Raw genomic sequence first — 22,537 nt, 5'->3', positions numbered from 1 at the left:
CAGCTTTATTAGCTCTAAAGAAGGTCACCATGCAACTGTAAATCTACTTTTGCCCTCCCCTGTATATATAATTTAACATTATTAATCTAACCTACCCATGGGGTTTCCCCATCCTTCAATATACAGTGGACATTTATTAACCTGTGCTAGGTGTTGTACTTGGAGGGGTATCTAATAAATTTGCTCAGTCTCTAAGCTTACTTTGTCCTGAAGGCACAAACTACGTGTTGTATTGGTATCTTGAGTGGGATTCTATGCATTTATACTCATTTCTTAAACATTTGACAAAAAAATTATAGAAGATCATATGAAAGCCGAAAAATGGGCAAGTAGAATTAAATTTCCCTTTTAAGATTTCAGTAAAATCTAGTAAACAATATTGAAAATGCAAATTAGGATTTCCCATATTCAGATAGACTGACCTATTCAAGGAAAATCACTTATTAAGCAAGAATGCCTTAATTTAATGAGGTTTTTGAGTCTGCTGTTTCTATGTTATAATATGGATATTACATCTTTTATTTTCTACTAGTGGTCAAATCAACATAAATTGAATGCCCAGCTGGTTCAATTTCTCTATCCCTCTCCCTTCCACTCTCTCTAAAACTCAGAAACTGAAAAGTAAAATAAGGTGGCTAGGGAAGTGAGTGCAGACCAGTAACCCCAAAATCGGGTTCTTTCTTTCCTTTCCAGGGGCCGTGTTGGTCATCACCAGAAGTCATACCCCAGGAGACCTCTTCCCTCAAGGAGAGACTGTGGTGCGGTATACAGCCACTGACCCCTCAGGCAATAAAAGAACATGTGACATTCACATTGTCCTGAAAGGTATGCTGTTCCTAAGTCTCCAGAAATCTAGGTGACATTTAATATGTATAATTGCTGTTATGAAACAAAATAGGCTATGAGCAATAGATTTTTAAAAAATATGTTTTCATTGATTTTTAGAGAGAGTGGAAGGGAGAAGGATAGAGAGACAGAAACATCGATCAGAGAGAGACATTGATTGGCTGCATCCTGCACACTTCTCCCCCCTCCTCCCCCCCCCACACACACACCCCGGCAATCAAGACTGCAACCCGGGCATGTACCCTGTCTGGGAATTGAACCAGGGACCTCTTGGTTCATGGGTTGATGCTCACACCGGCCAGGCTATGAGCAGCAGATTTTTAAAGTTAGAATACTGACAGATTTTATTTAGGTTTCTAATTATTAGTACTTCATGATAAATAAAAATATTTTCTTACAGGGTGATCTTTAACATTTTATTCACATTTTCTCTAATGGTACAAAGTATTGTCATGATCTTATTTTGAATGCTTGAGGAGACAGATTCTGAAAATGTATTTGCTACATAATGTCATTTTCATTTTTACTGAAGAATGCCAAAAATAACAATCCCAAATCAGAAATACTTTTTGTAAAATATGCACAACTTTTAATTACGTGTAGATACAGCTTTTCAATTGTAGCCACCTAGGGATTAAAAGGCAAGCATTGTGCTAAGCCGGCGTGGATGAGTGTTTGAGCTCCGACCTATGAACCAGAATGCTATTAAATTAAGGCATTCGATTTCGGTCAGGGCACATGCCAGATTGCCAGTTTGATCCCCAGTGAGGGGCATGCAAGAGGCAGTCGATCAATGATTCTCTCTCATTTTTGATGTTTCTATCTCCCTCTCCCTTCCTCTCTGAAATCAATAAAAATATATTAAAAAAAAAAAAAGAAAAAGCAAGCATTGCTACAATCCCACGCTAAGGCTTTGTGATGAAAGTCATTCTAGAAATATGGTGGACAGGAGGAATCTTTCTAATAATTCAACCCAGGCCCTAACTGGTTTGGCTCAGTGGATAGAGTGTCAGCCTGCGGACTCAAGGGTCCCAGGTTCGATTCCGGCCAAGGGCATGTACCTTGGTTGCGGGCACATACCAGTAGGGAGTGTGCAGGAGGCAGCTGATCGGTGTTTCTCTCTCATCAATGTTTCTAACTCTCTATCCCTCTCCCTTCCTCTCTGTAAAAAATCAATAAAATATATTTAAAAAATAATAATAAATCAACTCAGACTCCTGGAATTTGATTTATTTTTCTTTTATCACTGTATATGAATAATATATTTTTTATACAGGTTCTCCCTGTGAAATTCCATTTACCCCTATAAATGGGGATTTCATATGTACTCAAGATAGTGCTGGAGTTAACTGCACATTAAGTTGCCTGGAGGGCTATGATTTCACAGAGGGGTCTATGGAGAAGTATTATTGTGCTTATGAAGATGGTATCTGGAAACCACCGTATTCCACTGAATGGCCAGACTGTGCTAGTAAGTGTTAATTATTTTTCTGGATTCCTTTAGTGTATGTGTCTGCCTGCTGATTTTGTAGATTTCTATGCATTTAAAGAGGGATATTGTCTTAGGGATTAGGTTTTGTGAGTAGAAAATGGTGCCATGAATTTGACATGTTTGTGGATAAATGTTCTTTCATCCATCCATTTAAAATAATACCCCACCAGAATCCTGCTACAGGACAAGATTCAGTTTAAGGCAAAACCATATGGACCCTCTCCTTGTTATTTACCAGAAATATCTGCAGAGATTTGTCAGCATGTTGTTCTTGACTTGTGAAATTGAACATGAAGTATAATCTTATAGACTGTGGAAGAGCTAACATTTAAAGAGCCAGGATCTGTGATGGAGTGAGGGAGATCAGTTGTACATTCCTTAGCTCTGATATAGATTTAGATAATCTTAAGTATGTATTGCTATAAAAACAGCCAACCAAATATCTTTGGTGTAAATAACATTATCTGGAGTGAATATTTGATCCAGTACATAGATGGAGTTTAAATGTCCTGGAAAAAGAGTAAAAGCTACTTAATTGAGCTGTTTTTTCCCAAATTTGAGAAGTAAGTGAAAGCAGTATCACTTGCCTCTACCACAGACTATCAGAAGGTAGGATTTTAATGGTGATGCTATTAGGAGGCCTTATCTCAGAATATTTTGAGACATCTTGCTGAGTCTAATTTCTCCAAAGACAAATCTGTCTCTGTGAAATTACACTGTCAACAAAGGTAATTTTGCATTAATATTCAAAAAAATTTTAAATGTCTAGTGGTTGAAAATGTAAACATATATGTTGTAAATTTAAATAAATATGGAATAGAATATCTTTGGTCCAGCCATGATTTTTCCCAGGAATATAATGAAAACAATTTTTATTTATTGTTTTTCCTTAAATGGTAGAAGGTAAAGAATAATTTATCAAAGCAAATTTATCACCTGGTAACTAGGTACAGTGCTTATTTGGCTTGTACTTGGTTTTCAGTGATTTCCTTAATGCTCGTCTCTTGTTTTTATAAAAATCCACAAATTATGTTAAAGTTACAGTTACTCCAGGGAAAGTTAAATCTCTGTTTTGAAAACACTAACCAACTGAAGCTGTTTTCCCCAACATTTTCCAGTAAAACGTTTTGCAAATCATGGGTTCAAGTCCTTTGAGATGCTGTACAAAGCAACTCGTTGTGATGACACGGACCTGTTGAAAAAGTTTTCAGAAGCATTTGAGACGACCCTGGGGAAAATGGTATGTCAGAAGTCCTCCTCCATCGTTTGCAATATTTCAAAGGACGCTGTTGAGCTTTTCAGAGCCTATCTGGGTTTCCGGCAACAGAATTGTCTTGTCCTAATGATTTGCCTCTGCTTTGTGAGCCAAACTTGTTCTTAATATTTAGAATTATTCATAGGATTTGCACTTCCGCAGTGAATTATAAGTAAATCTGTGTTTAAAAGTTTTGAATTTTTAAAAAGTGATGTAAACAGAAGAGGCAGGAGAATAACCCTGGTGGTTCACAGGGAGTTACAGGAGGGTCAGGAATCTTTGGAGAACAGGTGGCACTCCAAGCCCCCTCCCTCCTACTGACAGAGACGCGAAGGCCAAAGCACGCGGAGACGTGACTTGCTTTTTGTCCTCTTCATTTTTTATTTGCAGGTGCCATCATTCTGCAGTAACGCTGATGACATTGACTGCAGACTGGAGGACCTGACCAAAAAATACTGCCTGGAATATAATTATGACTACGAAAATGGCTTTGCGATTGGTAACTAAATGATTTAGTGTTGGTAGTTTGCAAGACTGATTTGTAAAATAAGAAAATAATTTCAGAAGAGTAGGGCAAACTAGAAAAATGGACTTTTATTAATTTATGCAAGGTAATCTTAAATGCTTGGATATGTGCTACTGTGCTTCGTGATCTTTAGGGATAGATTAAATTTTAGGTATCAAATAAATTATTCCAAACTCTAAGCCAAAACTCTTCAAGATGATAAAAACTAAGAAAACAAAGTCACATTCAAATATTGATAATGGTGCCTTAGAAGAGGATAATAGTTACAGAGTTCTAACAGCATTTTTCATATGGCATTCAATTTAAATTGCAAATTTAATTTTAAATAGTTACACTTGTGAAATGTTCAGATTCCTCACCCAGAATATGTTAAGATTCAATCCATTCAAGTCTGATATACCATCAAGTGGATTTTTGATGTTTTCTTCATGTGGGCTCTGAACAGTTTGTTCCTCTCATTTTTTGTATTGAGATATAATTGACAAACAACTTTTATCAATGTAATTCCAAAGTATAACTTGTGATTTTTTGTTGTGTCTCTTGATTAGCGAAATCATTGTCCTCTCTAATACTTTTTCTTCTTTTTTTATTTCATTTTTATAAAACTGTCCAGAACTTTCAGAGTAATGTTTTCACAAAGTGATAACAAAATAGTGTCATGGGCAATTTAAGTACATGGACTTTATGGTCTACTACTTGGATCCAGAACCTGGCTCTACCACCTACTAGCTGTGGTCTTGAGCAATTTATCAAACTATTCTGTGCCTCAGTCTCCTCACCTCTAAAATGGGGATATAGGAGTACTGAACTCAGGGCCATTGTAAAGATTAAATGAGTAAGTTCAAGTGAAGTGCTTAGAAAGTTATTTGAGACGGTATTAATTCACATTCAGTAGACTCCTTTTTATTTCAGATGCTAATCATATTTGTAATGTTATTAGTAATTTAGCATTAAGAGTGGTGTTGACTATTGGTTACACTTTTTACATTTAAAAAATATTATTTGTGCATATGTGTTTATTGCAAAAAAATGAAAATGCTAAGAAACAAAGAATGAAGTCAAGATAATCCACAATCCCAGAAATAATTCTATTCATATATTAATATTGATAACCATATGTGTATGTGTATATATCCCCATTCTATGTTAGAAACACAAATTTTTTAGTTGACATTATATTGAGGACATTTTTATGTCATTAAATATTATGCTTCAATATAATTTAAATGTCTACATATAATTTTATCAATCAATTTGTTATAATTTATGTAAATAATTTCCGGTTGGCAGACTTTGGGTTGTTTTTCCTTTTTAACTATATGTACAGCTCTCAGTGAACATATTGGGCATTAAATTTTAGATAGAAAAGTATAAAGAGGCATTGGTAGTGGAGTTGGCAGTGGCACATGTAGACGTACAATGCCTATTCTGTCACACATGACCAGGTTTCCCCTCCCAGATTGTTGAGGTAGGTTGTGAGGTACAAGGATATACACGGAGGGAGTCAGCTTTAAGATGGGAGATATTTGTCATCCAAGAGGGAGCCAACTGGTAGTTTTCTAGATTCGAACATAGACAGAGGTACAAGTGATCCTAAGAGACAAGCTTTCCTCCTTGAATGTCTTTACAATAGTCACAAGGTCATTGTAGTATTTATAACAACACCTTCACAAATCATAATATATGAAAGACAAAGGGCCCATAAATATATTAAAATGGTTTAACCTCAAAATAATCATGTAATTAAAATTAAAACTAAAATGAGATGCCAGTTCTGACCAGTCAGATTAACAGAGTCAAATAAGAATCCTAATACCCAAGTTGGCAAATGTGTAAGTACAAAAGCATACTCACAGATTACCGCATGTGGGTAATTTAAGCAGAGGTCATTGGACTTGTGACTTAACCTTTGAACTAAAATACTGATAAAGATGCAACTATAGAAATCATTTGTTTTTCTGCCCCAAATACCCAGGACCAGGTGGTTGGGGTGCAGCTAATCGGCTAGATTACTCTTATGACGACTTCTTGGACTCTGTGCAAGAAACACCCGCAGGTGCTGGCAAAGCTAGATCTTCACGGACTAAAAGAAGTGCCCCATTAACTGACCACAAAGTTAAGTTAACTTTTAACATCACAGGTAAGGACAAACTGTCCATTTGAAAAAATAATATTATGTGAAATTCTTGGTTGCAGACCTAATCTTTTTTTAATCTTTACCCTAGGATATGTTTTTATTGATTTTAGAGAGCGAGGAGGGGAGGAGAGAGAGAGAGAGAGAGAGAGAGAAACAAACATCAATTGATTGCCGACCAGGGATTGAATCAATAACCCAAAACCTGGGTATGTGCCCTGATCAGGAATCCAACCTGTGACCTTTCGATGTACAAGACAACGCTCCAACCAGCCGAGCCACACTGGCCAGGGCAAGTGGCAGACCTATTTTTCAAAGCTTCCGTTTGTTATTATCAGGAAATGATCCTGGAACTGAAAATTAGGGAGAGCATGGCCACCTAAGTCTTGTGATTTTTTTTGCAAATGAATGTCACAGATGTATGTTATGATTCTGACAGCAACAAACACCCTGCTTTGTTCTCATCTTGGCATGATGAACAAAGGCATGCTTTTAAAAAGCAAGAGCTTGTAGGAATTTAAGATGCTGTAATGAAGAACTCTACACAAAGGTGATTCGGATCCAGAATGGGAATGAAGGATTAAAACAAATTGTATTGTTCTTAATATTATCCATGTACCAGTTGCTTTATAGGTAGTGGTAGAGTCTGAGTTTCTTTTCCTGGAAGATTTTTAATATGCCATTAAAAACTAACTACAAATGGCTTCCTGAAACACCATGTGTGTGTATGTTTTATTCTGTGTTGTTTTTATCTCAGCTAGTGTGCCTTTACCTGATGAAAGAAATGACACTATTGAATTGCAAAATCAGCGACGACTCATTAACACATTGGAAACTATCACAAATCACTTGAAAATGACCCTTGATAAGGAGCCCATGTATTCCTTCCAGCTGGCATCTGAAATACTCGTAGCCGATAGCAATTCCTTAGAAACGGAAAAGGCTTTCCTCTTCTGCAGGCCAGGCTCAGTGCTCAGAGGGCGCATGTGTGGTAAGACTTTCCCTGCAATCAACAATATGTGGTGTATATTGGGTTAAATGATATGGGAAGAGCGGTTTACAACTATAATGGAATATTGAAGTGAAACATATGTTTTGCTATTATTGTGTTGTTGTTACTGTTTTGTTTCAAAGGTCTAACTAACCACTATTGATTAGGACAAGGAAACTATTTTAATGAGGAACTCAAATATCAGTTTTATCCATGGATCTTTAGACCTCAAAGCTTTCAGCAGCAACTCCAATAATAATAACTAATAGTTTTTTACCACTTCTCTGTGCTGGCTGAACAGGATTAAACCTCTCATGTTTAATGCTGTTTAGCAGCTCTGTGAGGTGCCATTATGATTAAGCACACTTTACAGTTGAGAAAACTGAAGCCAGGGAGGCTAAGAACCTGCCCAGTAAGTCTAAATCCATTAAAACAATAGGTGGTGTCGCTAAGATTCCCACTCGGGCAGCCAACACCAAATGCACATGGCACAAAATTAACCATTTTAAAGTGTACAGCTCAGTGGTACATTGACAATGTTGCTGAACGATCACCTCTCTCATAATTTCCAAACATTTTCATTACCCCTAAAAGAGACGCTGCACCCATTAAGCAGTCACTCCCCATTCTCCTTCCCCCAATCCATTAACTTTTAACCCTTATTCTAGACTACCACAATCTGGATCAATTCCAGCCTGTTTTCCAAATAAGTCACCATCTATCAATAGTGGAATCTCCTCTAACCAATCTCCTTAAACTCAACTGAATCAAATGACATGAGACTCTGTTAATCTCTCAGCAGTTGAGGGATCTTGGAAAACCTTCCTCAACAGTTCTTAGTGCTATTCCCAGAACTCAGCTGGGTTTTTCATAGTGAGATCAGTTTGGCCCAACAAAAGCACATTAAAATTGTCATTCGGAGTCTGCTCTACCCACTCCCCCCACACACCTTGTGATTAAAATCAGGAATTGCCATGAGCAGCGTTCCACACTTCTCCATAAGGTCTTCAGATGACCTGCATCAGCATCACCTGCAGTACTTGTTGAAATGCATCGTGCCTCGGGCTCCGTCACAGAACTAATGCCTCTGGATCTTTGGGAGCAGGGCCTTAGAATCTGCTTTTTTAGTAAGTTCCCAGGATATTCTTACACACTTTAACACCTCAGAATCACCTAGGTACAGTGGGGCCTTGACTTACGAATTTAATTCGTTCCATGACGGAGCTCGTAACTCAAATTACTCATATGTCAAATCATAAAGTGAACGAGTGAGACACGTGATGCTGGGCTGATGTGGCGTTCACTGTGACGTTCGCTGCGCCAACTAGCGGCGGGGTATCTGAAGCTGGCTCGTACCCCAAATTTTAGCTCGCAACTCAAAGCATAAAATAGGCCAAGAGACGGCTCGTATCTTGAAAAACTCGTTAGTCGGGACACTCATAAGTCAAGGCCCCACTGTACTAGTTTCAAGTGTCCTCCCTATAAGAATACTACCTTTACTAGGAGCCTTTCTGTGAGGTTAATGTTCTACTTGGTCTCAGAAATTCAGAATTACTCCAAGCCTGGCAAATAGTAGATCAAATCTTCCAGGAAGGAAGGTCCTAAAATTGGCCTTTTTCCTTGGGGTCATGGCTCTGAGGATGCCTCAGACTTTCCTTCCATTGGCAGTAATTCTGGCAGTCAGAGGCAAGGGTCTACTTAACTCACCCATGCTGTTTTCTACTATATTCAGTGTTTTCTGTTTGCTTTTATCTTTAGTCAAATGCCCTGTGGGAACCTATTATTCTGTGAATCGGTATGCCTGTGAAAGCTGCTTGATGGGATCGTATCAAGATGAAGAAGGACAACTTGAGTGCAAACCCTGTCCAACTGGGACTAACACTGAATATCTCCATTCAAGAAACATCTTGGAATGTAAAGGTAGAGGCTGCATGCACATTTTGAACAGAAGAAGCCTGAATTTTATCTCCAGTTATGGAATCTAAAAGGCAAATAGGATGAAATAAGAGCATCACTATAAGCCACTGCTTTAATTTTTCTTTCTCTTAATTATAAAATACTAGAGGCCCGGTGCATGGATTCATGTACCAGTGGGGGAGTCCCTCAGCTTAGCCTGCGGGGATCAGGCCAAAACCTGCTCTCCGACATCCCCTGAGGGGTTCCAGATTGCAAGAGGCACAGGCCAGGCCAAAGGACCTGTCCAATGCATGACCGGGACCTGGGAGGGACCGTGGGAGGGCTCCAGGGCATGTCCGGACCATCTTGACCAGTCCCAATTGGCCAGACCCCAGCAGCAAGCTAACCTATTGGTCAGAGCGTCTGCCTCCTGGTGGCCAGTGCGCATCATAGTGACTGGTTGAACGGTCGAATGGTTGGACACTTAGCATATTAGGCTTGTATTATATAGGATTACCTGAATCTTTCCCATACTTTAAAGGAGTCTATTTATCTTTTCTTTTGGAACATTCTATGGCTCTAAGTTAAACTCCACTCTAAGTCAATAATTTCAATCCACATTCATCAGCTACCATGGATTTTTTTATTGAATATCATTTTAATTGGCAGGAAGGACTTTGATAACACTTAACAAATCATTAGGTTGCTTTCCTTGTTAGAACAGCATTTGACTTGATGGGATCCATTCTCCAATTTACTTGGAAATTCATAACTACTGATACATATGCATATATTCTTGCTACTAAATAAGATATTCAATATTTTCAAAATATTTACTGTTATTATCAGTGAACATTTTTAAGGAGACATTTTGTTTCATAATTGAAGTTATAGTAAGACACACCTAAAAGGAGGAGTTTGAAAATTGGGCCTCTTTGCAGTTCTTACAAGTGCAGGTGTGGATATACACTGGCAAATATGAACGCCAGAGCAGCGCTGGGTGACTGGATGTACACGAAACACGCTAGCAGTCCTGAGAGTGAGTCATGTGGAGGACAGGGGCAAAGGGAAAGGACAGCACCTACTACAAAACCACTGCGATGAATTTTAGAATGTGGCTTAACCTCTCTGGGCCTGGTGCTAAGACTGTTTTCTACTTCCACTCCTCCAGCCCTCCAATGAAATAGTGTCTGTAGGTAGGAGGTGGGAGGGCCAGCTCTTAACTAGAGCGACAAAGGTGCCAGCTTAGTTATGAGGCTCTAGCCCAATTTGGGGTTTTGTTTCTGTCTCTCGAGAACAGTGGACAAGCTGAGAACTTGTACAAGAACAGGTTCCCCCATGCTAACTTGTTCTCATAATAGTGACTTTCTGAAATACAGATTTTGAACTTCACTCAAAAACTACTTACCGACAATTTCTGCGTGCCAAACACTGTGCTGGGTAATACCGGAAGTAACTGGAAATGAGTTAAAACTTACTAGTATACAGAAGCATGAGGAAGACTAAAATACATTTTGTATGCTTGGAGTTCCTGTCCTTCATTCTGTCCTCAATAGATTAAAATGCAGAAAAACCTGTCCTACACAGTGCTAGTTTTTTACAGCTTAATATCATTGGTATTAACCATATTACTGTTTCCTTTGTAGCTCTTTGTAAACAAGGCACCTACTCATCAAATGGGCTTGAGACTTGTGAATCGTGTCCACTGGGCAGTTATCAGCCAGCCGTTGGAGCCCGGAGCTGCCTCTCATGTCCAAGAAACACTTCGACTGTGAAGAGAGGAGCCGTGGACATTTCTGCTTGTGGAGGTTATCAAAGCCTTAGACATTGATATTTCTTCAAACCTACTAGGTTCCATGCAAAACCAAATGTCTACTGTATGCAAAGAATGTAAATAACTGTCCCTTTTATCCAGCCAGCCAATATGAACTATAAACACCCGCAGTATAAGCATTGTGCTAGTGCTGTTAGGAATGCAAAGAAATAAGAGACTTGACCCTAAACTCAACAGTGACAAACATGTGGCTTCCTGAGATGGTAGAAATACCTCTCAGTGAGGAACTGCTTCCTCATTTATAAAATGAAGTCCTGTCCAATGTTCCTTGAAACTCTAAAAATACATTCTATGAGTTATGGCTATTCATTCCCTGCAATGGGAAGGATTTCATGAGCAGTTATCCACTCTGGCTACACACAAAAAAAAATAATATCTGCACATTTACATCCATATTTTAAAAATACTGAAGTCTAATCTCTAACCCCAGACATTCTGATTTAATTTGTCTGGTTTTCTTTTCTCTTCTTTTGTTTTCTTTTCTTTTCTCTTTTCTTTTCAAGTTTCCCAGGTGATTCTAAAACAACAGGAAAAGTTGAGTACAACACTAATTTTGATTTTCAGATATTAGCGTGGAAGGCTTGTTAAGGCAGTTTCTAATTCAGCGGGTCTGGTGTAAGCCCGCATTTCTAACTGGTTCTGCAGTGAAACTGATTCTATTTGGTCCAGGGAGAGCATGTTGAGAGCCACTGGTTTAAATATAAATAGAAAGATTGGAATTCCAATTTTCGAATAGTTCTAACATTCATATCGAGTACAGATTTCTAGCAGTGTAAAAACTGGAAGACAAAAACAGGTAAAAGATGAAAATTTAGGATGACAGTGAAAACTAGAAATGAAGTTAAGGTCAGCCTATGTCCAGAAATTCCAAAAACTGCAACTACTTTGCAAAATCAATGGAGCTGGATTAAAAATAAAAAAGGTTTTAGCCACCCTCTGGTACAAGCATGCCTTTTTAAAAAGTTGTAAAAATGACTTTAAAAAATTGTTTATTCTCCTCATTCTCTACATCCTTATTTAAAAACCTACAGTCTATGGCAATCTAAAAATTAAAAAGCTGTTCCCTTATTAAATAGATGATATTTTTAAGAAGCCAATTTGCTGGTTTCCCATTTCTATCAAGTGATACCTACACACACACACCTTCCACCCTCATTAGATGCTAGTCATATATACATACATCTGCATTTAATTAGAGACTCCTAGACAGCAGCTGCTTAGGTTATGAGGATCTTTGAGTGTAGTAGTGGCCATGGAAGTATCCAGCATTGCATCTTGGGAGATACAGTCCTCATAAGTTGAGTGCTACAGGAAAAACATATCGTGGGTTTTTATATGCTCCATCTGTTAAAATTATCTCAGTCTAGTAGGATCACTATGGATGAGTCTGTTAGACCTGAGGAATGGGGCAAATAGTGTTCATCGATTTAATGTTTCACTGAAGGGTTGAGAATTTAACTAGGATCTAATTGAAACTCATAAACCATGTCTGTTGTGTAATACCAGCTTTGGATTTTTTTTTATCTTAATAAAAGTCAAATAAGGCTTCATATTATGGTTGAAACAGATCTAATAGAGACTCTTATTTTGTCAGTATACTAACCAGTTTGGGGAGAGTCTGCAGTAAAAAAATTCTCTCTCTTTCTCCCTTTCTCCCTTTCTCTAACCACAAAAGCAACTAGGATTTTCACAGTGAAACAAGTTCGCATTTGACAACTTTTTTTTTCCTTTAGCTTTCCAAATAAGCCTCGAGGTTTGTCTAATACAAAATTATTGCAATTAAGCAATTATAATTTCCAGAAAGTCTCCAAACTTCTGGCAACTGGCCTACTTCTCCTAATATTCCTAGCACAAGTTTAACCACATTCTCTTGGAAATGACAGAACTCAACACTCTCTCCTGTGGTGCTGGATAAACACCATTTTACTTTAAAATTAAATTTGTAGGAGTTATAAAACGGTCCCATATATATTTTCTATTTTTCAGTACATTCTCTTTTCATTCTGTCTTCCTCCCTTCCTTTTTTCTTTCCTTTTTCTTTATTTGCTTTCTTTCTTGATTGATTGATTTTATGGGCACGTTGTACAGTTTTTTCTAAGATATTACTTTCTGCATTCTTATTATACTGAACTTACAATATCTTTCACCAGTATAGCAATTATATTTCAGTATATTACTATGTAAAAGTAATATTACTTGCTTTATGCATTTCATTTTTTATCATTTCTTAGGCGAGTAAATATTCTTGGGTCTGTGATTACAACAGTCTGAATTTTTTCATTTTTTTAAATGATTTTTAGCTGAAGGATAAGCCCCCCCACACACACACATAGGATTTTTTAGGTGGTGGTGTGTGTACACATGGTCCCTTAGGAGAAGGGACAGGAGGACAACACTTCTTACCCTCATCCTCTAGGAGAAGGTTAAAAGGAGACTCAGAATGGGAGTAGAAAATTTCACGTCAGCAATATTTATAATAGCGACCAAATAGAATCAACTTAACTGTCCAATAGTAGATGAAATGTTAGATCAGTGATGGTCTGTCAGTGGTATGTAATCTTTTTCATTTATTCAAAACCCTGTTATTTAATAATTTGGAGAATGATTTGGGAAATGCTCATGACATAATGTAAAATAGAAAAATCAGAATATAATATGGTATGGCCAATTCTAATTTTTATTGAGTTAATAACATTCAACACAGAGCAGACTGACATAAATACAATAACTCCCTAGTGTATTGCTAAAGACAGGAAGGAAAAACAAAACATTTATCTGGGTGATAGAATGGTCTGGGCAGTAAATATACACAAGAAAATGTATTAGCAATTCAGTGGCTTTCTTACAACCAAAGGTTACTGCATTTCTTTTCAGTAGGCAGCGTTACTTCACTGCACAAATGGTTTGTTTTTACCTTTACAGTACCTTGTCCACTAGGACAATTCTCTCGCTCTGGGTTAATGCCCTGTCATCCTTGTCCTCAAGACTACTACCAACCCGATGCAGGAAAGTCCTTCTGCTTGGCTTGTCCCTTTTACGGAACTACAACCTTCGCTGGCGCCACATCCATCACAGATTGCTCCAGTAAGTTCCTCTATTTTATTTCCACATAATCCTTTGCCAGAGATTTTTGCTTGTCTCTGTGATAGCTTCAGTTCTGAATATTGGCATTTTCAGTGGATTTTGGTGTCTAGACTTGTTAAATTGTCCTTTTGATGTCTTTTTATGACAGTGACTCAAAGATTCTTAATTTGGGAATTTTAATAACTTCCAATTTCTTTCTAAGGGTCTAGAACAGTGATGGCGAACTCATTCTTTGTTAAATGGCCTTTAAATATATAAAATAAATATCAAAAATATAAGTCTTTGTTTTACTATGGTGGCAAATACCAAAACATTTCTATATGTAACACGGCTCCAGAGTTAAGTTAGGGTTTTTCAAAATGCTGACACGCAGAGCTCAAAAGGTTCGCCATCACTGGTCTAGAATTTAATGACATATCCCATCCATCTGTGTGTTTTCTTTTTTAATATTACTAAAACAAAATGTATGTGGCTTTGTCTACTCTGAGAACCTGAATCTTTTTTAAAATATGTTTTTATTTCAGAGAGAAAGGGAGAGGGAGAGAGAGATAGAAACATCAATGATGAAAGAGAATCATTGATCAGCTACCTCCTTCATAACCCATATTGGGGATCGAGCCCACAACTCAGGCATGTGCCCTGACCGGGAATCGAACGGTGACCTCCTGGTTCATAGGTCAATGCTCAACTACTAGCCATGCCAGCCAAGCAAGAACTAGAATCTTGACCATAGCACTTAAATAGAGTCTACATATTGGCAAGATCTACCACACAACAATATGTTTCCCTAATGTTTTCCTATTAATTTCATCAGGTTTTGGTTCTACTTTCTCAGCAGCAGAGGAAAGTATAGTGCCCCAAACTTCTCCGGGACATATCAAAAAGAAGTATGAAGTTGGCAGTCAGGCAAGTCCATTTTCTATGTATAACATTTTCCCTAGTGGGATGTTTGGAAAACAATTTGTCATTATACATGCCCCACAGAGGAAAATTATCAGAGTTGAAACTTTAAGTAATAAAGACTCATAAATATTATCCAGGAGTAATTGTATTTACTTGTGACTTCTGATAAGAACTTTCCAAAAATTTAGTATCAGAAGTACCAAGTGCCAAAAATTGAATTTTTTCCAAGAAATTTTTAGTATAGAGAATGTATATATATGGGGAGCCTTTTGGCTCACTAATAATTAACTTGCCATAAGCATAAAATCATTTGAGTAAGGGCATTTGGATTAGCCAAAGGCCTTTTCTGATTTGCAGGAAGAGTTAGTGAACTTTCGTGAAAATTACTTAAATCTTTTTGTCTGAAAAAAAATCATTTGTTGGAGTACGGCCTGGGTTTAAAAAAATTTAGAAGCATAACTAAATTATTGTTCAGCCATTACTCTGAATTAACCCTGCCTAATGTCATGATAATTTCCTTGGCTCTAAGTATTTTTAAGGAGGATAATAAGGTTTTATGTCTTATTTCAACTTCCTACAGCCTCATCCAAACATACTGATTTGTAAGGGCTTCATAAATCATATTTGAAGCTAAGCTTAGTGAACACCAATTTTGTAAGGACTTCTAGAGCTGTAACCATCAACCCTAGAGACATAGTAGAATCCACTGGTCAACTTTTAAAAATAATGATGCACAGATCCCACTCCCAGAGATCCTGATTTATCCGGTCTGGATTGGGGCACTGTCCTCAGTATACTTTTTAAATACCTCAATGGATGCTAATGTGCAGCCAGCATTTAGAAACATTGTTTGGGTTTACCAGAACATCACTAACATATATGCAGATCATTTAGCTTGAGTTAACTCACCTGAACTCACCAGCTGTCTGATGTTCCAAACCTTCTAACTCCCTAGTGAGGATCTCTTTGAAATGAATAGTGTTTTGTCTCTGATGGATTTCTTTTCTGTCAAGGGCAGGTTTTCCACGAATGCTTCTTAAACCCCTGCCACAATAGTGGAACCTGCCAACAACTTGGCCATGGTTATGTCTGCCTCTGTTCACCTGGATATACAGGTAAATAAAGGAATGCAAATTTCAATGTGTTTTTCATAATATGAAATGATTGTGACTTAAAGTATCAAACTTTGGAACATTAAAAATAAACCCTGTAAGATACATTAGGCCGTATCAATGCATAAAAACTTAAATAAGATAAATAGGTGAAAAAACATATACATATCTTACAAATGACAATTTTCTTTGCACATTTTGGAAGAAGAATAAAGAATTATATTATCGATGAAAAAATCTAATTATATCTTACAATTTAAATTGGAATACAGTCCCAGGGGCTGTGTCCAGGGTTTCATTCTAACACAAAATGCATGATACTCAACACAGAGCAAATTGTCCAGCATGAACATTTTAAACAAACTTCAGTTTCCCTCATTTGCTTCACACTAGTGGACGTTCTTGTGAATAGCTTTGGTTTATTGCTTTGTTTCTATCTTTCTGGAAGTTGTGCTTAGAAAAGCAATATGGCTTTGGACTTGATTACGTAGGAATCATGTGAATTATGTAAGAATTATGTTTTCTTGCAATTTGGTTCACTTTCTGGCTCAGTCCTGAAACATCATTTTTGGTGGGGAATAATACCTTACAGTTGCAATTTATTTAAAATCATGTTTTCTTCTAGAAATTAAGTTTTTGCATCTTTCTGAATTTTGTCCAACCAACATAAAACCTTTTTAATGAGAACAATATCTAAATAAAAGAATTCACCACAAAATAAACAAAAGGAAAGTTGGAAAACAAATATAGTCCAAGGCTATCAAGAATATTGGCATTCTACTTACCATAGCTTGATTGTGTGTGCCTGTTTCAATTTTTATTTAAAAAATTTTCCTGACATTTTATAAGAAATAATGGATCTGTTCCTAGAATTGTATAGATGAGTAATGGTTGAGAAAGGTCATACTATAGGACAGTGGTTCTCAAATATCGATGTGTATCAGAATCATCTGGAGGGCTTGAGAAAATAGATTGCTGGACTACTACCCCAGAATCTCTGATTCAGTAGTTCTGGGGAAGGTCCGAGAATTTGCATTTCTACCAAGTTCCAGGTTATGCTGATGCTATTGATCCAGGGGCCACACTTTGAGACCCTCTGGTAGAGAGGAAGACATGGTTTCCAGCAGAGCTAGCCCATAGATTGCCTATTTGCATTCTGTAGGAAGATGCAGCACCACTCGGGCACCTGGCATGTGAGTTGAGTTCTGGTAGGATTTAGCTCCACCTCTACCCTTCAGCCAAGTGACCTGGTAGCAGGTATATTTGACTTTATATTTTCTTTTCTTAATATATTTTATTGATTTTTTACAGAGAGGAAGGGAGAGGGATAGAGAGTTAGAAACATCAATGAGAGAGAAACATCGATCAGCTGCCTCCTGCACACTCCCCACTGGGGATATGCCCGCAACCAAGGTAAATGCCCTTGACCGGAATCGAACCTGGGACCCTTGAGTCCACAGGCTGACACTCTATCCACTGAGCCAAACCAGTCAGGGCATTGACTTTATATTTTCCACTTTAGAATTAACCAACTTCCTGGCTCCATTTTATGAGTCCAGGTTTCCCTCCCCTCCCAGTACTTCTAACTTGAGATAGTTTGCTATCTTTTATATATCCTTATAAGGATATCTTCAATCTGTTTGGAAAGAGGCAGTACCTTTATTAAATACTTAACCTAGATGGTAACACTTAATGAGTACTGGCCTTTTCTTTTCCACCACCACTCTCCATAAATTCAGATTATGGGGATAAATACCTTTTAATGATCATGACTCTACCTTTCTTCCTCCCTCCCTCTGATTGTCCTTCAGTGTTTGGTTTGCATTTCAGGCTCAAAGTGTGAAACGGACATTGATGAATGCAGCTCACTGCCATGCCTCAACAATGGGATTTGTAAAGACCAAGTAGGGGAATTCATTTGTGAATGTCCATCTGGTTACACAGGTAAGGGGAAAGTTTTTTATTTTCACATTAAACCTTGGAATCATTGACATTTCGTTGCTGAAAATCAAAACCATAATGACACATCACCTCACGCCTGTTAGAATGGCTTTTATCAAAAGATAGGTAACAGTGTTGGCAGGATATGAAGAAAAGGAAACTCTCATACGCTGTTGGTGGGAATGCAAATTGTTAAAGCCACAGCCATTACAGAACACAGTATGGAGATTCCTCAAAAAGTTAAAAGTAGCCGAAACCGGTTTGGCTCAGTGGATAGAGCGTCGGCTTGCGGACTGAAAGGTCCCAGGTTCGATTCCGGTCAAGGGCATGTACCTGGGTTGCGGGCACATCCCCAGTAGGAGATGTGCAGGAGGCAGCTGATCGATGTTTCTCTCTCATCGATGTTTCTAACTCTCTATCTCTCTCCCTTCCTCTCTGTAAAGAATCAATAAAATATATTTTTAAAAAAAAAAAAAGTTAAAAGTAGAACTACCATATGATCCAGCAATTTCACTTCCGGGTGTCTATCCAAGGAAATGAAGTAACTATGCCAAAGAGCTGTCTGCAGCCCTGTGTTCACTGTAGCATGGTTCACAATAGCCAAAATATGGAAACAACGGAAGTGTGTATCAAGGGATGGAGGATAAAGCAGATGTGGTAGATATAGATACATCTTTGTGGGCACTATCTAAGTGAGATAAGTCAGACAGAGAAAGACCTATGACCTCACTTCTATGGAATCTTAAAAAGCCAAACTCAATCTGTTCTCCCACCGCCCCCATGGTGGATCCAAGCAGCCTGGACAGCGGGAGAAATGGCAACAGCCAGGCCACTTGGGTTCTGAAAGGCTCTCAATGCCAAGCAGCCGCAGGCACTGGGCAGACACCGGCTCCTGCTGCCGGGATGCCCAAGGGGAAAGTCAGCTCCATTGCGGAGGGGCAGCGAAGGAGGTGCCCAAAAGGAGATCAGGAAGGTTGTCAGCTAAACCTGCTCCTGCAAAAGTGGAAGTGAGGCCAGAAAAAGCAGCAGGAACGATAAAGACAAAAAAGTACAAACAAAGGGAAAAGGGGAGCAAGGGGAAAGCAGGCCGAAGTGGCTAACCAGGAGCCTGAAGATCTACCTGCTGCATATGGAGAAGCAAAAACCAAGGGAGTCCAGCCTCGGCTAAAGCAGGAGAGGAAGAAGCCAAGTCTGATTAATGTCATGCACCATGTCTCATCAGTAGTCCCTGTCCCCCTTGTTGTATAATCCACAGGAATATTTTCAACTATTTCGGGAACCAGTTTTGTAGTCGCTCTAGAAACCTTTTTTAGAAGGGAATTCCACTTCATCCCATTTTTTGACGTGTAAATGCTGTTTTGTGAGAGGGGAAATAATTTGCTGGTTGTCTGTTGGATTTTTTTGTACACCCAGAAAACAGTGGGATATTGGACATGGGAGCTTTGGTTGTCTTGGACATCAGCTTAACCTTCCATTGATGGGGGTAGTTTTTTATCCTTAATACATATCAGTTTCAATGGCAATTTGAGATTAGTTGAGCACTTCACTTGTCTTAAACATTTTAAACTACTTCCATTCTCATGCTTTTGGTAGAATTGTTTCCTAAATAAACCACCTGTGACCTTGGCTCTCCCCATCAGAATTTTCTGCAACATCTTTGGTGTGATAGTCCAGTTTCCCTAGTAACATTGTTAGTGTGCTGTGAAAGGTTGAAAATTTGATTATGTATATCTGATATTAAATTGTGAATTAATGGGACTTTGATGTAACAGCATATCAACATTTGAAGATATTGGTACTTGATATTCTATTAAGGAAAATTAGCCTCGGGATTTGAAGCTGGAAAGTCACTGGGCTAACTGTGTAGAAAATAATCACAACTATACAACTTCAGGTTTTGGGTACATATATTAAGAATTGTGTATAAATTGAAATGTCTGTGTACTTACCCTCAAAACAACCAATAAAATCTTAATTAAGAAAGAAAGAAAAAAAGCCAAACTCATAGAAACAGAGTGGAATGGCGTTTGGTGGGGGTGGTGGGTGGGAGTATTCAGTCTGTGTTATTTAAGGGTATAAACCTGCAACTAGTAGATAAATAAATCATCTTAAATATTCAAGGGATAAACTCAGAAAAGAGTAAACAACTAACAATATGATAAAAAAGTTTAAAACAAAGTGACATTTATCTACTTAACTAAAAATAGCTAGATATTCATGGTTGTCATTTTCCATTGCATCCTGAAAATATCCGTTTTCTTGCTAGTAAAGTTTTGCAGTTCACACAATAGAAGAAAATGTTTTATTTCAATGTATTTGGCAAAGAGCAAATTTTTTTTACAAACACAGTAGCCATGATTTCCAATTGTTCTGCTTTATTCCTGAACAACTCACTTGGAAAGTATTAGTCTTAACCTTCTCCAGCTCAGATATTTCATGATTCTTTGCAGGTCCACTGTGCGAAGAAAACATAAATGAGTGCAGCTCCAGTCCCTGTCTAAATAAAGCCGTCTGCGTGGATGGTGTGGCTGGCTATCGCTGCACATGTGCGAAAGGATACATAGGTAGGATGTTCCCATTCTTCCTGCATTGTCTTAAAGTCCTATAAAGCACCACAGATTATTACATTTACTAACGTTATACAGTCTATGCTAATTTTCTGATTTTATAAAGGTGTCGTGATTATATAAGAGAAAGTCCCTTTTTTGCCATGAAAGCCCTTATTTTTTGAGAAATTTCTAACTGAGGCATTTAGAGATAAAATGGTATCACATCTGCAATTTACTCCTAAACAGTTCAGAAAAAATAATGTCTTTGTGTATTTGTAAAGAAAGAGACATAGACAGAGAAAGAGAAAGAGAAGATAAGAGTTTATATGGTAAGACAAGTATTCAAGAAGAAAGGAGATAAAGTATAGAAGATTAATATTGAAATGGATGCTAAATAATATGGTTAAATATATAATTGATAAAGAGGAAGTCCAAAAAAATGGACAATGAAGAAGAGGCAACGTCAAAGAAACAGAGGACATTTTTTAACTAAATGTGCTAGTTTTACTTTTTAACATTATTAAAAAATAGCTTACTATTTTTAAAAATATATTTTTATTTATTTCAGAGAGGAAGGGGGAGGGAAAGAGAGATAGAAACATTGACGATTAAAGAGAAGCATTGATTGGCTGCCTCCTGCACACCCCGTACTAGGGATGGAGCCCAAAACCTGGGCATATGCCCTGTTCGGGAGTCAAACCATGACCTCCTGTTTCATAGATTGACACTCAATCACTGAGCCACACCAGCCAGGCTATTTTTACTTTTTAACATTCTCTCAAGTAGATGTCTACTACTAATGTTAGTTTCAGAAAGACATAAGGTAAAAAGAGTAGATTATCAAAAACGCAGTCCTAAATGACTTAGAAAAACCGGAGCTCATTAAAGAATGGATCTCAAACCAGCTTGATAGGCAGTGGCTCTGCAGCCTGCCTTAACAAGCAGCATCGTCCAAGTCAGCATTTGGATCACAGTCCTCCCAAGGGATTAACACTGGGCTCTTTCTCCTCCTCACCATCCCCAGGCCTGCACTGTGAAACAGACGTCAATGAATGCCAGTCAAGCCCATGCTTAAATAATGCAGTCTGTGAAGATCAGGTTGGGAGGTTCTTGTGCAAATGCCCAGCTGGATTTTGGGGTACCCGGTGTGAAAAAAACATGGATGAGTGTCTCAGTCAACCATGCAAAAATGGAGCTACTTGTCAAGATGGTGTCAATAGCTTCAGGTACAAGACTAAGTCTGGTTCTTTCTACTATTTTTCTTTACTTAATTGTTCAGTCATTATGTAGTCTTTATAGAGCATTATCTTGAGTCCCAGGTCAGCCATTCCCAAATTCTACCCCAAGAATAGGCTACAGTAGAGTCTCCCCACCACCTGCGGTTCTGATTCACTAAGTCTGGCATAGAGTATATAATTTTAAAATAGGCAAGCTGTATGATTTAAATTTCCCAATCATTGCGGTGCTCAGCTGCCTTTGGGAACTGCTGTTTTATATAGTCATCCCTCCATAGCCATGGGGAACTGGTTCCAGGACTCCCAGGGATGCTCAGGTCCCTTATATAAAATGGCCTAGTATTTGCATATAATCTACATACATCCTCCCATATACTTTAAATGGTCTCGAGATTATTTACAACACCCATTACAATGTAAATATTATGGAAATAGTTGTTATACTGTATTGTCTAGGGAATGACAAGAAAACAGTCTGTGCATGTTCCGTACAGACGCAACCATCAACCATCGGACGCCTAACTGCTTAGTACATGTCAGCTACACATAATAATTTTTTGTAGAATACTTTCCATGCATGATAAACAGAATCTGCAGATGTGGAACCCATGGATACTGGCTGCCAGTGTACTTGGGAAGGCAATAAAAGATGAAAGAAAACACAATTACACAAGAAGCAAATACAGAAGCACTGGACTTTTAATATTTTTTTTCCTAGAACAGCTATGGGGAGAGACAC

General features: G+C 38.0%; 1 protein-coding gene and 1 pseudogene across 2 annotated transcripts in view; both read left to right on the top strand.

The window, feature by feature from the left end:
* The window catches only part of SVEP1 (sushi, von Willebrand factor type A, EGF and pentraxin domain containing 1), a 147,910-nt gene that overhangs the window by 64,494 nt on the left and 60,879 nt on the right, over window positions 1-22,537 (top strand). The window contains exons 11-24 of the mRNA XM_081103278.1: window positions 694-825; window positions 2,123-2,317; window positions 3,457-3,578; window positions 3,984-4,092; window positions 6,095-6,259; window positions 7,011-7,244; window positions 9,003-9,164; window positions 10,787-10,948; window positions 13,897-14,058; window positions 14,873-14,964; window positions 15,980-16,076; window positions 17,904-18,017; window positions 20,465-20,578; window positions 21,588-21,789. Coding sequence (XP_080959404.1) covers window positions 694-825; window positions 2,123-2,317; window positions 3,457-3,578; window positions 3,984-4,092; window positions 6,095-6,259; window positions 7,011-7,244; window positions 9,003-9,164; window positions 10,787-10,948; window positions 13,897-14,058; window positions 14,873-14,964; window positions 15,980-16,076; window positions 17,904-18,017; window positions 20,465-20,578; window positions 21,588-21,789 — 2,062 coding nt within the window. The remainder of the gene's footprint in view (window positions 1-693; window positions 826-2,122; window positions 2,318-3,456; window positions 3,579-3,983; window positions 4,093-6,094; window positions 6,260-7,010; window positions 7,245-9,002; window positions 9,165-10,786; window positions 10,949-13,896; window positions 14,059-14,872; window positions 14,965-15,979; window positions 16,077-17,903; window positions 18,018-20,464; window positions 20,579-21,587; window positions 21,790-22,537) is intronic.
* On the top strand, window positions 18,918-19,213 carry LOC308527855 (non-histone chromosomal protein HMG-14-like; annotated as a pseudogene). Its single transcript has one exon. The product of its transcript is annotated as a non-histone chromosomal protein HMG-14-like (transcript).

Source organism: Myotis nattereri, assembly GCF_964212035.1.
Source record: "Myotis nattereri genome assembly, chromosome: 12".
Taxonomy (NCBI): domain Eukaryota; kingdom Metazoa; phylum Chordata; class Mammalia; order Chiroptera; family Vespertilionidae; genus Myotis; species Myotis nattereri.
This window is presented reverse-complemented; position numbering and strand designations above follow the sequence as displayed.